This window comes from Xenopus laevis, chromosome 7L (assembly GCF_017654675.1).
Source record: "Xenopus laevis strain J_2021 chromosome 7L, Xenopus_laevis_v10.1, whole genome shotgun sequence".
Classification (NCBI taxonomy): Eukaryota; Metazoa; Chordata; class Amphibia; order Anura; family Pipidae; genus Xenopus; species Xenopus laevis.
This window is the reverse complement of record NC_054383.1, coordinates 98,211,968-98,224,678: the sequence shown is the minus strand read 5'-3', so window position 1 is coordinate 98,224,678 and position 12,711 is coordinate 98,211,968. Positions and strand designations below refer to the sequence as shown.

Below are 12,711 nucleotides of genomic sequence, written 5' to 3'. Positions count from 1 at the left end.
TGCATAAATGAACTCTATAGCCATACCTCCCAACTGTCCCATTTTCAGAGGGACAGTCCCGCTTTTGACAGCTCAACCGAAGACCCGTGTTTGCACTGGAAAGTCACAATTTTCACTGCACGGAACAGCTAAAAAAAGAAACAATGTTTCTAACTTAATTGGCTTTTGGCAGAGAGCCCAGAACAGCCACGAGGTTCAGATAAGATACTTCTGTAACAATTTTGAGATAAGCAAATAAGTAATTGTAACAATATAATATAACGGGTCCCTTGGGAGAAGTTAGACTCACAGCTTAGAGGGCAATTCACTTTCATAAGCAAAACTGTAATAACTGGGAAAAAAACCACAGAAATATGTTCAAACTTTAATAACCTGGCAAATTTTGTAAAATGAACATGGTAATTAGGGGGTGTGGCCGCAAAAATGGGCATGGTCAAAAAATGTTGTCCTTTTTTTTAATTTCCAAAATTTTGGGTGGTATGTATAGCTGTGATGTGTACCTCTTCTAATAGAGCATAGTCCAAAAATTCAATGTAGATTCCAAAAAATTCTCATTGCATTAAATCAAAATCATTCACAGTAGTCTAATCCCAGACAGAGCCCCAGTCCAAGGGCCATGTAATTAAATGTAATGAAACAAAAAACAAAAGCGGGATAGATTTACTGTTGGTAGAAAAAAGAGCCCAGATGATATAAATAAATAGAAAATCTTTATTAGGACATATTCAAGCCTGACGGGTTTGTGCCAAGGGTGGGCTCTTACTCATAGGCTGGCTTAAATATGTCCTAATAAAGATTTTCTATTTATTTATATGATCTGGGCTCCTTTTTCTACCAACAGTAAGTCTATCCCGCTTTTGTTTGATTACAAGTCTTTGCATCTCTTTAATGTCCGCTGATGGTTGATGCAATTTTTTAAAGCTTTTGTGGACAATGCAATGTTTGGCAGAAGATGGCTGGGGGTATAGCCCCGAAAAGTTGCTTTTCTGCAAATAATGACGCAAGGGACCTCCCTGCTTGAACTTGCTGTGAGTGCCAGTGTATTTGTACAATTGACTCTTGGGGAGGGTGTCGATCCCTCCAACACCGAGCATCAGGCTTCTACTTTCGAAGGCCAGGGTGTGCAAGCAGGCCATATTGTTCAGAAGATGGCTGAAACCACTACCACACCATGAACACCCTTCTAATTAGTTTCTACAAAGTAGGAGCAAGCTAGGTTGGCTTTATATATTTAAGGCAAGCCATAGGAACCTTCTGCTAATGTTTGTTTGGTGATAAAGATAATTAAAGCAGGTCCAGTGGTTAAGTTCCTTCTATCTTACTCTGTATGCTGCATAATAATAGATTGCTGGAGTAGCTTCCTCAAGTTTATTGTGTATCAGAGACACTAGGGATCATTTACATCTACAAGTGTAGTAAGCAAAGTGCAATTTCAGCACAATTGCTGTTTATTCCCAAGAATTTCAGTGTATTGAGGTTGCAAAGGGGCAAGGTGTTTGGTGCAATTGCACTGTGCATACTGCAGTTCCATCTGATTTTAAAAATTGTATGCAACTGCACCAGAAATTGGACACAATTGTGTGGAAGTCCATCTGCAGTCATTTCCGGTGTTCCAGTGACTCTGATTCTTTAGTAACAATTGACCTATGACTATTGATGCTGAGCATAAAGGGAACCCCCCCTGCTCAGGAAGTGTTGGTAGCTCCAGGGTTTCCCTGTATCAATATGTACAGTCACAAGTTCAACTCAAGGCACCAAGGGTTGGAAGAAAAAGTATACAAACAGTATTTTTACAATTGTTAGCACCAAATGCAATATTACAAAATGGTAATGTTCACTTTCATTGCAAATAAATTAATGTTTCAGAGATAGTGAATTATTTATGCTTATAAGGCATGCACATTCAATTAGTTTGCTTTTTAGCTGGATATTTACTCAGTATTGCCACACCTATGGATCAGATCACTATTCAGAGGTGTATGACCATTAGTTTTCAAGTCAGCTAATATCCTTTTGTTTATAGTAATTTTGCCCATCAATTCATACACTTTTCCATTCTAAAAGGTCTAAATCCATGGATCAAATTGCTTTGTAGAGGCATTGACAGCAAGTTTGTTTGTGGTCAGCTTTAGTGAATTTACACATCTCTATCACACTTGTTACCGCAGAACCAGTGCTAGATCTAAAGGGCTTTACATTGTTACTTGTTCTATCCATCTTGTCATTAATTGGGTTGTTCTTTTTCTAGTATTTGAGCGTGGTGTCATCATGGGGTAATAAGCTACATAATAACAGGACCCCTCTCAAATGTTTCAGTAGATGGGGCCACCATCTACCATTAGGGTGTAACTTTCCTCTATATATATTCTGAATGTGAGCTACAGTTGGGAATGGTATTAATTGGGATGGTGGCACTCCCGATCATGGCATAATAACGAGCATTGAATGTACAAGTGTAATGTCAGAAGCCTGGGTGAGCTTATTCTATGTTTCCCATTGAGCAGGACAAGATTGTAAAACATCTCTACAGTATAGGTAGAGACATTAAATCCCTCATAATGCTTGCACCCTATTTACTAGCCAGATTTTTGGTGGCTGCTTTCCAGCGATATCAAGCCTCTGTCTTCGTTATGACTGATGCCTTTCCTTTTTGTCTGGGTTTTGGCTTGGGTCTTCTTCTTTTGGGTGGAGGAAGGGGTTATGGTATGGACTGTGTACATTTTGGTTTGGTGGAGGCAAATGGAAGCCAATTTGGACAGAGACAGGACTTTGAAACTGGCCACCCATTGAGTGTTGGTGGGATTGGTGAGGGGAGGTGGATAATATGGACAAAGGGGTGGACTTTGACAGTTGACTGTCCTTGTTTGGGTGGAATGGGGAGGAATGGTGGTGGTGGGTATTACAAGTCAAATGTTACAAAGCTAATTTAACCTGCCATTAGTTTTAATTTGTAAGTTAAAGGAGACATACAGGATAAATGAAAAACCCCTAATTTTGTAGGCAATTAAGTAAAATTATCTTTAAAAATCGCCCCTTTATTGGAGCTTCCTATAGATGTTCTCTGGTCCCCGTCTGTGGTTCAAATGAGGGGTGGGCGTGTGCTAATGGTCCCTGCTAGAAGCACAGTAGGAGGAGTACAGCCTATCACAGCCCTGCAGTCACACAAGCACAGACAGGCTTCAGTTCCCTATCAGGTCCTGCTAGTTGCTGATTGGTTCCTTTCTCCTTTAAAGAATTGTATTCTGTGTTTGTTTTTTTATTGTAAGTGTTTATTTTTTTAGCCTATGGGATATTTAGAAGAATATTTCATACATATCAGTGGGTGAAAGGTCACCATTTGATAAATATGCTTCTAAAAATCTCATAGGAATGAATGGAAAGCAGGTGAATTTTTCTGTGGTGAGCTCTAATTTCACACTTTGAGAAATTTGCCCCAAAGACACTGAACATAATTTATGAAGACAGGTGTTAAATTGAAACAGTGCAGTACTGTAACCAAACTCATCTTTACTTTCATTTCTTGCTGGTAGTAAACTGATCAAAGCTAGTGGTTGCTATAGGCAAGTGTACTTGTGCCACTTAACACAACTGAGCACAATTGTCTTTTTAGTCAATATTAAATAGGTGGGACTGTATAACATGACTCTCTTTTTACATATTACTTACTAACAGAGTGGTAGACTGGATTTAATTTAGCAATGAAGCACATTATTGCTAATGTACCTGATCATTTTCCATTCTGCCCATGATTTATCAGAACCCTAATCAAAAATAAATTGTTGGAAATCTAAAATATATTGCAAAATAATAAGGCTATATTCTAGAGGGCCTGAATCTTGAATGTAAACCAGAAAATTCTGTGGGTCATAAATCTGAAACTCCCAGTGAATCATTAAGCATTTTTGAGATACTCACATATCTGATTTCTTATGCTGTACGTTCAAAGCTTCCTCCCTTCTTCCACGCCTAGCGGTTGTAGATCATTAAATATCTCTAACGTTATATTTGTGTGCTTTATCAATAGCATAAAAATGAGATATCTTGCCTGTATTCCTTCCCCCCACTGTATTTGTAAGAATGAAGGCATTTTGCGTTTACACAAGGGGCAAGGGAACCATGTGTTAGAACCAATTAAATATGACACTGTATTCTGCACTGATATTTGAGCTGATATTTATATCTTAAGTTGTGCATTGGAATATCCACTCTGGCTCAGAACCAGAAAATTGTCTATTCAAGTTTGTTTTTTCATTCCTTAATTGGACCCTACTATTTACTGCAGGAAAAGAAACAAAACAAACAGGAAGAAAATAAAATAAAAATGCAAAAAAATACAGATTACACCCTTCCCAACATTGAAACCTCAGTACAAAGGCTGCTGGTTTCCCAGTGCCAAATACTTTTGCCTGGTATAACCCAACAGGATTCAGCAGGAAACACACGGAAAGGTCAGTAGCTGGTTCAGGTTACCATGCAGAGACCAGCGTGCAGCTACGTCCATCATCTGTTCTCCATCAAGGAATGAGAAAATAGCACAAAATCTGTTTGTAGACCTCATATACGGCCTCAATTTCTTGTCCAGAAATATTTGCAATACAAAATGTGAATATATATATATTTTTATATACATTGATATAGATATAAAATGCCTAGGCTACCATGTTTTGTTTTCATTTAAAAATAAAATGAAGTTTTTCCATTAGTTAATTTGGTCATTTTGGTGGAAGTTAGTTAAATGTCACTGGAATAAGAAACTGGATAGTGGGTCATCCTTTATCAGTTTTTTTTGTCCATTTTCTTCTTGCATAATAAAGTTCCAAACCTTCAGCAGTTTAATGGGTCAGTTCTCAGTCCTTGTAGAAGCAGCAACAAGTAAAAAAAATCCACCATTTGTTGATGGGAAATACTGACCCACATTATCATTGTTTGCCAGCAATAAATAAAAAACAAAGACACACACACACATATCTATATATATATATATATATATATCTATATATCTATATATATATATATATATATATATATATATATATATATATATAACAACAAAAAATGCCCCTCTATAGGATTTTGCAGTTACTGGAGCTTCACCAGTCCTAGTAGAAGGAATGAGACTGGTGCTCTGTAGAGAGACACATTGTCTTTAAAGGGGAAATAAGTTCCTCCTCCTGCTGGGATCACCGGCATGTGTGCATTTCAACCACTTTATGGCACTGTTTACATTTGACGAAGCAGCACCAGTGGAATTTGCAACTACACCTCTCTACTATCTCAACCTCTTCCGTGTGAAATCCTCTTCCACAGCACATGAGCTCACAGCCATCTATAGCTTTGGAAGTCTTGTTACACTGCCGACCAGTTGTACCTAAGACCCCATTCTTTAGGTCATGATCACAGAAATCTGGGCTGGAATCCAAGTAGACAAGGTCTTCATCTGTGTGAGGTTTAAACTGCGAATTCTTTGGAACCAGCACTTTTGTAGAACCAATTTTTTTCTGCTCTACTTCCGTAGCCCCATCAAATTTCTCCTTAAGGACATTTCCAACTTTGCGAAAAGTAGGCATGGCTTTCCAGCATGTCTTTACTTCGCAGGATCCCGATACACCATGACACTTGCATTCCACTCTCATATTGTTCAAAATGGCCTGGGAAGAAATTAGAGATAAATATTTTATAAACCATGACATTTTTCAATCTACATCTATATTTCAGGCTGGCAGTAAAGCAAACTATATTTTACAGCTGGACCTCTATATTGCAGGCTTTCGTAACTATTGTCTTTTGTAACCAAAGCCAGGCTTCAAGAAGCACTTTATTCAAAATAATACAAAATAAATCATATCATCCAAAGCTATATGGAAGATGGATCTTTAATAACAGCTAGAGGGTTCTGTCTCTGACAGCCCTTGGATAGACTGAAATATTTGTATGGATCAAAGAACAATAATGAGATAAAAATAACAAAGTTGTGCAAGGTCACTATCAGAGCAAGACTTTGCTAAAAGTTATCATCAGACTAAGCGTAATGGAATTGATACAACTCATACCTAAGTAAACAGATCTCATGTCCTAATAGACAGGCTTAACAATAAACCAAAGGTGTATACCTAAATTGACTTGAATGATTTTCCACTGAAGCACCGCCAAATGGGAATAAAATAACTTAATTAATGTTAAAGGGACACTGTCATGGGAAAACATCACATGACTGGGGCAGCTGGGAAACTGACAATATGTCTAGCCACATGTCAGATTTCAAAACGGAATGTAAAAAAATATTTTGAGAATTGGATTTCAGTGCTGAAGTCCGCTGGAGTAGCACTAATAACTGATGCGTTTTGAAAAAAACATGTTTTCCCATGACAGTATCCCTTTAATAAAGAAAGTATGACAAAGATTGTTGCATCAATGTTACTCCATGAATCGTTCCTATACTGGTTCCTTGGAGTCCCAAATTGGTCCCAGACACTCAGCAGGGTGACCTCTTGCTCTCCATCTTCACTGAACCATTTTCACAACACACTGGTCAGTCCTACTACCCATCCACTAATATATTATTGACTACAGATAATACCCCAATAATGGCACAAATAATACAGCAGTGGCTGGCACAGCACCATAAAGCAATGCATTCTCCATGAAGGTGGCTAGAAAGTAAAGATCCTCAAGATGACCTCGGCACTTTGGCACAAATAAAATAAAGACATTAACTGATGGAAGAGCCCAGAGATATTTGGTACTGGAAGATAAAAATGCTGCATAAGAGAGAGGAGGCAGGTCTTTGTGATGATCTAACTGACAGAATCTGAGAATTTAGGGATTCCAAGAAACCGATGCAAGCACAAATTGTTACATACCACCATTATGCTGAAAGCAAAAAAGGTAATACTCTCCCAAATACCAACAAAGTAATACATTGAGTCCAAAAAGCACAGATGTACACAGACTGTTGCCCTGTAGAATTAACAAAGAGCACAAAATACCCTATTTGGGGGGTACCCATTTAAACTGATTGTTCACAGCATCCACTAATTACCTAATGGACAAGCTAGTATTCCTTTAACATGATGCTTCTACAACCACAGGGAGAGGGAAAAGGTCACCAGAAGCCTCCCACCTAATCAACCCCCACTGCAGAATATCAGTACAAAAACTTTACTATTAATTTAAGCCCTAAGGTTAAATTCTTGAAGTTCAAATACAATCATGACCGTCTTGATTTGGTTGTATACATGGGTGACAGGGCGGAGGCAGCACGTGTAAAAGCAAAAGACAATTGAAATAAATAGAAGGAAAAAAACTCAATTAGTTCTGAATCTAGACAAAAAAAAAGCATTTGCTTACCAAGACTGAACTAATATGTTTGCATTACCATGATGAATACATTTCTCAGGCCCATTCTTCTTAATTAAAAAAATACTATCACAAAGCAAAAGGAATTTTATGAAAATAAATTGTACCAGGCAGGGCTGTCCCCTGCCATGTTGCAGCTATGACTTTAGTATAGAACCATTAGCAGAAATGACAAACATTCGCAAACAACAAACAATTTTTCCTTTTTTATTATGAGAAATGCCCATGTTTCAATACTTAATATACATACAACTCTGGAGGAATGTGACACTGTCTGAAATTATAAAATATACATTAGTAAAACAGAAGCTCTTCCGCTTCACATGCCAGACCAAATGCTATAAGGATTAAGGGTTAAAGAGATACTGACATCAGAAAATAACCTTTTTTATTATCTATCATAATATTGTCTTTGAATGCTATTTATAATTATGCCATAAAAGTATTTGTCTGATGCTTTCACATTACCTTTCTTACTACCCTGTTCCTCTATGAGGGGGTTGCCATATTTGTGCAGCAGAAGTCCGTTAGCATTAGAATCTCTAACTGAGAGGTTGGGAAGGGACAGTCAGGTTGGCAAAACAGTCAGGTTTAGGAACTTCAAGTAACAATTACTTACAAAAGGAGAACTATCAGCGAAAAATGTTCAACATGACCTACAGGTAACTTTTAATGTAGATTAATATTTTGAAAAGAAAATTTTTAGTGTCAATATCACTTTGAGTTCCTCTATAAATAAAAAACAGATTATACTGCCTACCTTAGAATCCACATAACCCCCCCCCCCTCTTTCCCTGCTATATGCTCAAAACTACAGTATCTTAATACAATAATAATAAACAGTGGTTCTAAAAAATATCAGCTATTAATATGTATTTTCCCAAACTCTTATCTTAACTTGAAAAATTATTTGTAGCAGCCCCATCAGTAGTTCTCAAAGACCTTCAAAACCCTGCCTATAACTTCATCTCGACCCATCTCTAAAGAAATCTAGGTATTTTAGTAAATACTACTATGCCAGTTTTACGGATATTAACTGGGAGTGAATAGTTCCCAGGCATGACCAAGGACAGACAGAAAATTCATATAACTTTCCCATATGATCCAAATCTATAATATGGAATAAAAACTGCTACTCTAGGAAAGATCCTAAACTGTTTAGAAAAACACACAGCTCACTCTCTAAGTCTGGAAAGGGCTAAGCAACAGTACAGTACTCGCTCTCCAATATCCTCTAAAAAAAATCCAGCCCAGAAAACAGTCATATTTTTGAGAACATGGGAAACTACCATTTGATTTAAGTCTGAGAATTAATTCTGATACCAACACTGTCTTATGTTTGAAACAGTTTCTCAGGAAAGCCACAATTTCCCAACTGCAACATCCACGCTTAGACAAAGGCATAACTTACATAAACATATTATACATCACCGTATGATTTAGCATTACACATTTATAGATAAAAACATCAGAGTGATGTCAGCCAACCTTTGTTTTATATCTAGCATCTTTCTTTCCTAAGCCTACTCTCGGCTTATTGTATACTTTTGTACACAGAGCATAATATGTTAGATAAAGGCCGTTATTGATACTGTTTGTTACACAAACTTTTAATCACAAAAAAATAAAGCATGACACAATATTTAATTACCTTGCGACCAGCTTCATTATTATGGAGGTTCATTAGAGCACGACTAGAGGAGCCTCCTTTACTTCTCTCTCTGACATCCACAAATGACTGGGAAAAGGCGACTCCATATAAAATGTTATCTGAGCAGCCAGACCACTGGAACCCTACACATACATAACACAAAAGAATATAAATTCTGATCTTTCATGATAAAACAACCATTAGTAACAAGGCACAGATATGATATAAGATACATATACACCGGGTATCAAGATAATGATAATTGTTGCAAAATACTCATTTCAATAAGAACAAGATAATGTTTTTTCTCAAGTTATTTACTACTTCTGCTGGTCCTGAAAGGTCACTAAAATTCACGTCTGATGATTTAACCACTGGCGTTTATTTAGTTTAATTTAAGTTGGAAGAGGTGTGCAGGTGTGAAATTCTCTATTGTAAGAAACTATATTACTCGATTATAAAGATTTCTGTTTTTTAAGATAGATGTTATCCTGGCAAATTACACAACACTTTTTTGGGAGATACTGTAAAAGCAAAGGTTTTGGTTTGGAGAAATAATTGTTTCAGCAACCAGGAAATGTTTTTTTCAAACAATATTATAATTTAGGATGATAATTCATACATTTACTTGTCAAATCAAGGAGCATGGCACCTTTCACTCATAATAATAATTCCAAATTGTGGTGTTTATACGAATGGCCTGTAGATGTCACTGTGCCCAGACTTATACTGTGCATACTTCTGACAACTTAAAGGTGAAAGTGAATGTGACTGTTGTGTAATGGCTGCATGAGAGCCTGCTAATAAAGCACTGTTATACTCTCCTCATCCTCTGCTACCCAAAACATAACAGACCGATGACGAGATGGCTCTTCTACCTCTGCAGCAGCCTGCACCTTTTCTTTCAAACCCTGGGGAGCCTACCATACCTTTTACTGCTTGGATCCATATGTTTGAAAATTACATTGTTGCTGCTGACCAAGGGGAAATTTCTGCTGCTAGAAAGCGTGCTTTACTTATTCACTGCCTGGGAGCAGAGGGACAGCGTATATTCTATACATTACCATTACCTGATGATACTTATGAAACTGCACTTACTGCTATAAAGAACTTTTTCGTGCCAAGAGTAAATGTGGTTGCTGAAAGATATAAATTCCGCAAACGTGGACAACGTAATGGCGAATCCACAGAACAATTTGTAGCAGCTTTGAGAGAGCTGGTTGTTACCTGTGAGTTTTGGTACCCAACAGATGAAATGCTAAGAGACCAAATAGTGGAAAAAACAAACTCACCTCGCATTAGAGAGAGACTGCTCCTAGAGCAGGATTTAACCCTTGCAAAGGCTATTACAGTTGCTAGCCAAATTGAAACAGCAGTGGCAGAGGCTAAAACTCAGTCAGGGAACTGCTGGGAATGTACAGATTTTGAATTCAACACTGTGGCCTAATAACACACAGGCACAGGCAAAATACAGTGCTAAGGAAAGGGATTCACCTACACTGCAATACTGTGCAGCAAATACAAATTGAAAATACTGTTTTCGCTGTGGTTCAATACAACGCACTGCAAATTATGTTACATGTCCTGCAAAAGCTAAACGTTGCTGCAAATGCACAAAAGTAGGACATTTTGCTAAGATCTGCCGTAGTTCTGCTAAAGATGTTCATGAAGTCACTACTACAAATGTCACAGTATTAAGTGTGGATAAAGCTGGTACATTTATTCCAGACAAGTTTATATGTCAGTGTCAGTGTCAGTACTGCTTCTGCTGACAAGGGACACTCCATTAACCTGATGCTTGATACAGGTTCAGCTGTTTCTATACTACCAAAGGATATTTTCTTGAAATACTTTGCAAAAGATCCACTTGTTGCACCTGCCCTGAAACGGTCAGTTACTTAAAGGATCCAATCCCTGTGCTTGTTTGCTTGCCAGTGACTGTACAATTTGAATCAAATACTGCAAAATGTGACTTTTACATTGTGAATAAAGGTACTGCTATACCTGGAAGGGATCTCTTTGCTGCATTAAACCTACAATTAGTTGATGGTCTCATTAATACAGCACCAGTGCCTGCCACACAGCCAGTGTCTAAAATTTCACCACAAAGCAACACTTCACTGGGCTGTGCAAAAAAATTTGTACACAAAGTTAAGTTGAGACCAGATGTAAAACCAGTACCATTTTCTGATTCAGCATGGGAAAAACTTGCTATTGATATTGTCGGTCCTTTTACAGATGCTCCTATAGACTGTAGATTTGCTGTAACCTTGATAGACTATTACAGTAAATGGCCTGAAATTGCATTTGTTTCTCATATAACATCAGCTACAGTAATAACATCTCTGGCTACAGTCTTCAGCAGAGAAGGTAATCCAAAGGAGTTAATATCAGACAATTGACCACAGTTTGTCTCCTATGAGTTTGAATCCTTTCTGAGAGAGAGGAATATTGTGCATAGGAAATCTTCAGTGTATTACCCACAAGCAAATGGAGAAATCGAGCGATTCAACAGAAGTCTGAAAGAAGCACTACAGAGAGCAAATCTTACTGGGAAATTTTGGAAAGTATTTACAACAGAGTTCCTACATAACAACAGAGCAACGTGCCATGCAAAAACCCAATCATCTCCTGCTGAATTATTACATGGCATGACAGATGCGCACTAAGTTAGATGTTGCAGACATCAAACTTCCACAAAATACTGTGCCTACAAAATCATCTACTGCTGACATTGTGAAACGTCTTGCTTGTATAGTAGAATCAGCTCCCAAACTTTGTCAATCTATAGAGCCTGGTGCATGTACCCTGACTGGCCACCTTCCAATCCTTTTCAAAGTATTTGATTGACGTACAGCACCAAAACAGGAAGATTTTTGTAGATAAAAATGCCTTTATTAGAACATTTGGCAGGACCTGGATAAGCGACGTTCCAGGCTACACAGAGCCTTTTTTCAAGCTTGTGAAAAGCTTGTGAAACGTCAACAAGCCAAATGCAAGGCTTATACTGACAGAAAACGTGGTGCAAGAGAAGTGCACTTTCAGCCTGGATCTTTAGTCAGAATTAAGAAACCAGGAATATTGAAACAAGGACAATCTAAATTTACTACACCATTTGAAGTGAGAGGCCAGCGAGGACCATACACATATGAACTGTCTGATGGACGCATATGGAATGCAAGTCGTCTTGCTCCTGTTAGATATGACTTTGGAGAAGCTCCATTTGATGAAGGACATTTTCCTACTCCTGATGTCAACTGCAATAGGCCTGAAGAAAGTGAACCTATCAGGCATACTGAAAGAATCAGAAAACTACCTGCATGGACCCAGGAATATGTGATGTGAATAATGTACAGTATATTTTTGCTTGAAGATGCATTGTTGTTGTTTATTACATTTGCCCAAATGCTCTCCTACTATAGGGGGAATATGTGGTGTTTATACAAATGGCCTGTAGATGTCACTGTGCCCAGACTTATACTGTGCATACTTCCTGACAACTTAAAGGTGAAAGTGAAAATGACTGTTGTGTAATGGCTGCATGAGAGCCTGCTAATAAAGCACTGTTATACTCTCCTTATACTCGGATTCAATATACAGATTCAAATTATACACAACCAAAAAGGCTCCAAAAGCAAGTCAGGTCTATCACAGGATGTCAAAGGGAACACACCCCATGTAAGCATTTTCCTACTACTGACTGA

The 12,711-nt window shown here is 37.8% G+C and overlaps 1 protein-coding gene across 4 annotated transcripts in view; it reads right to left on the bottom strand.

Annotated features, from left to right (window-relative positions):
• Positions 1–4,156: 4,156 nt before the first annotated feature.
• wnt4.L (Wnt family member 4 L homeolog) overlaps positions 4,157–12,711 on the bottom strand; it is a 43,531-nt gene continuing 34,976 nt past the window's right edge. For 2 of the 4 annotated variants that reach the window (XM_041568386.1, XM_041568387.1), the window contains exons 4-5: positions 9,008–9,150; positions 4,157–5,648 (exon numbers count right to left, since the gene is read on the bottom strand). In XM_041568386.1, coding sequence (XP_041424320.1) covers positions 5,181–5,648; positions 9,008–9,150 — 611 coding nt within the window. In that variant the 3' untranslated portion in view covers positions 4,157–5,180. 4 annotated transcript variants of the gene reach the window in all.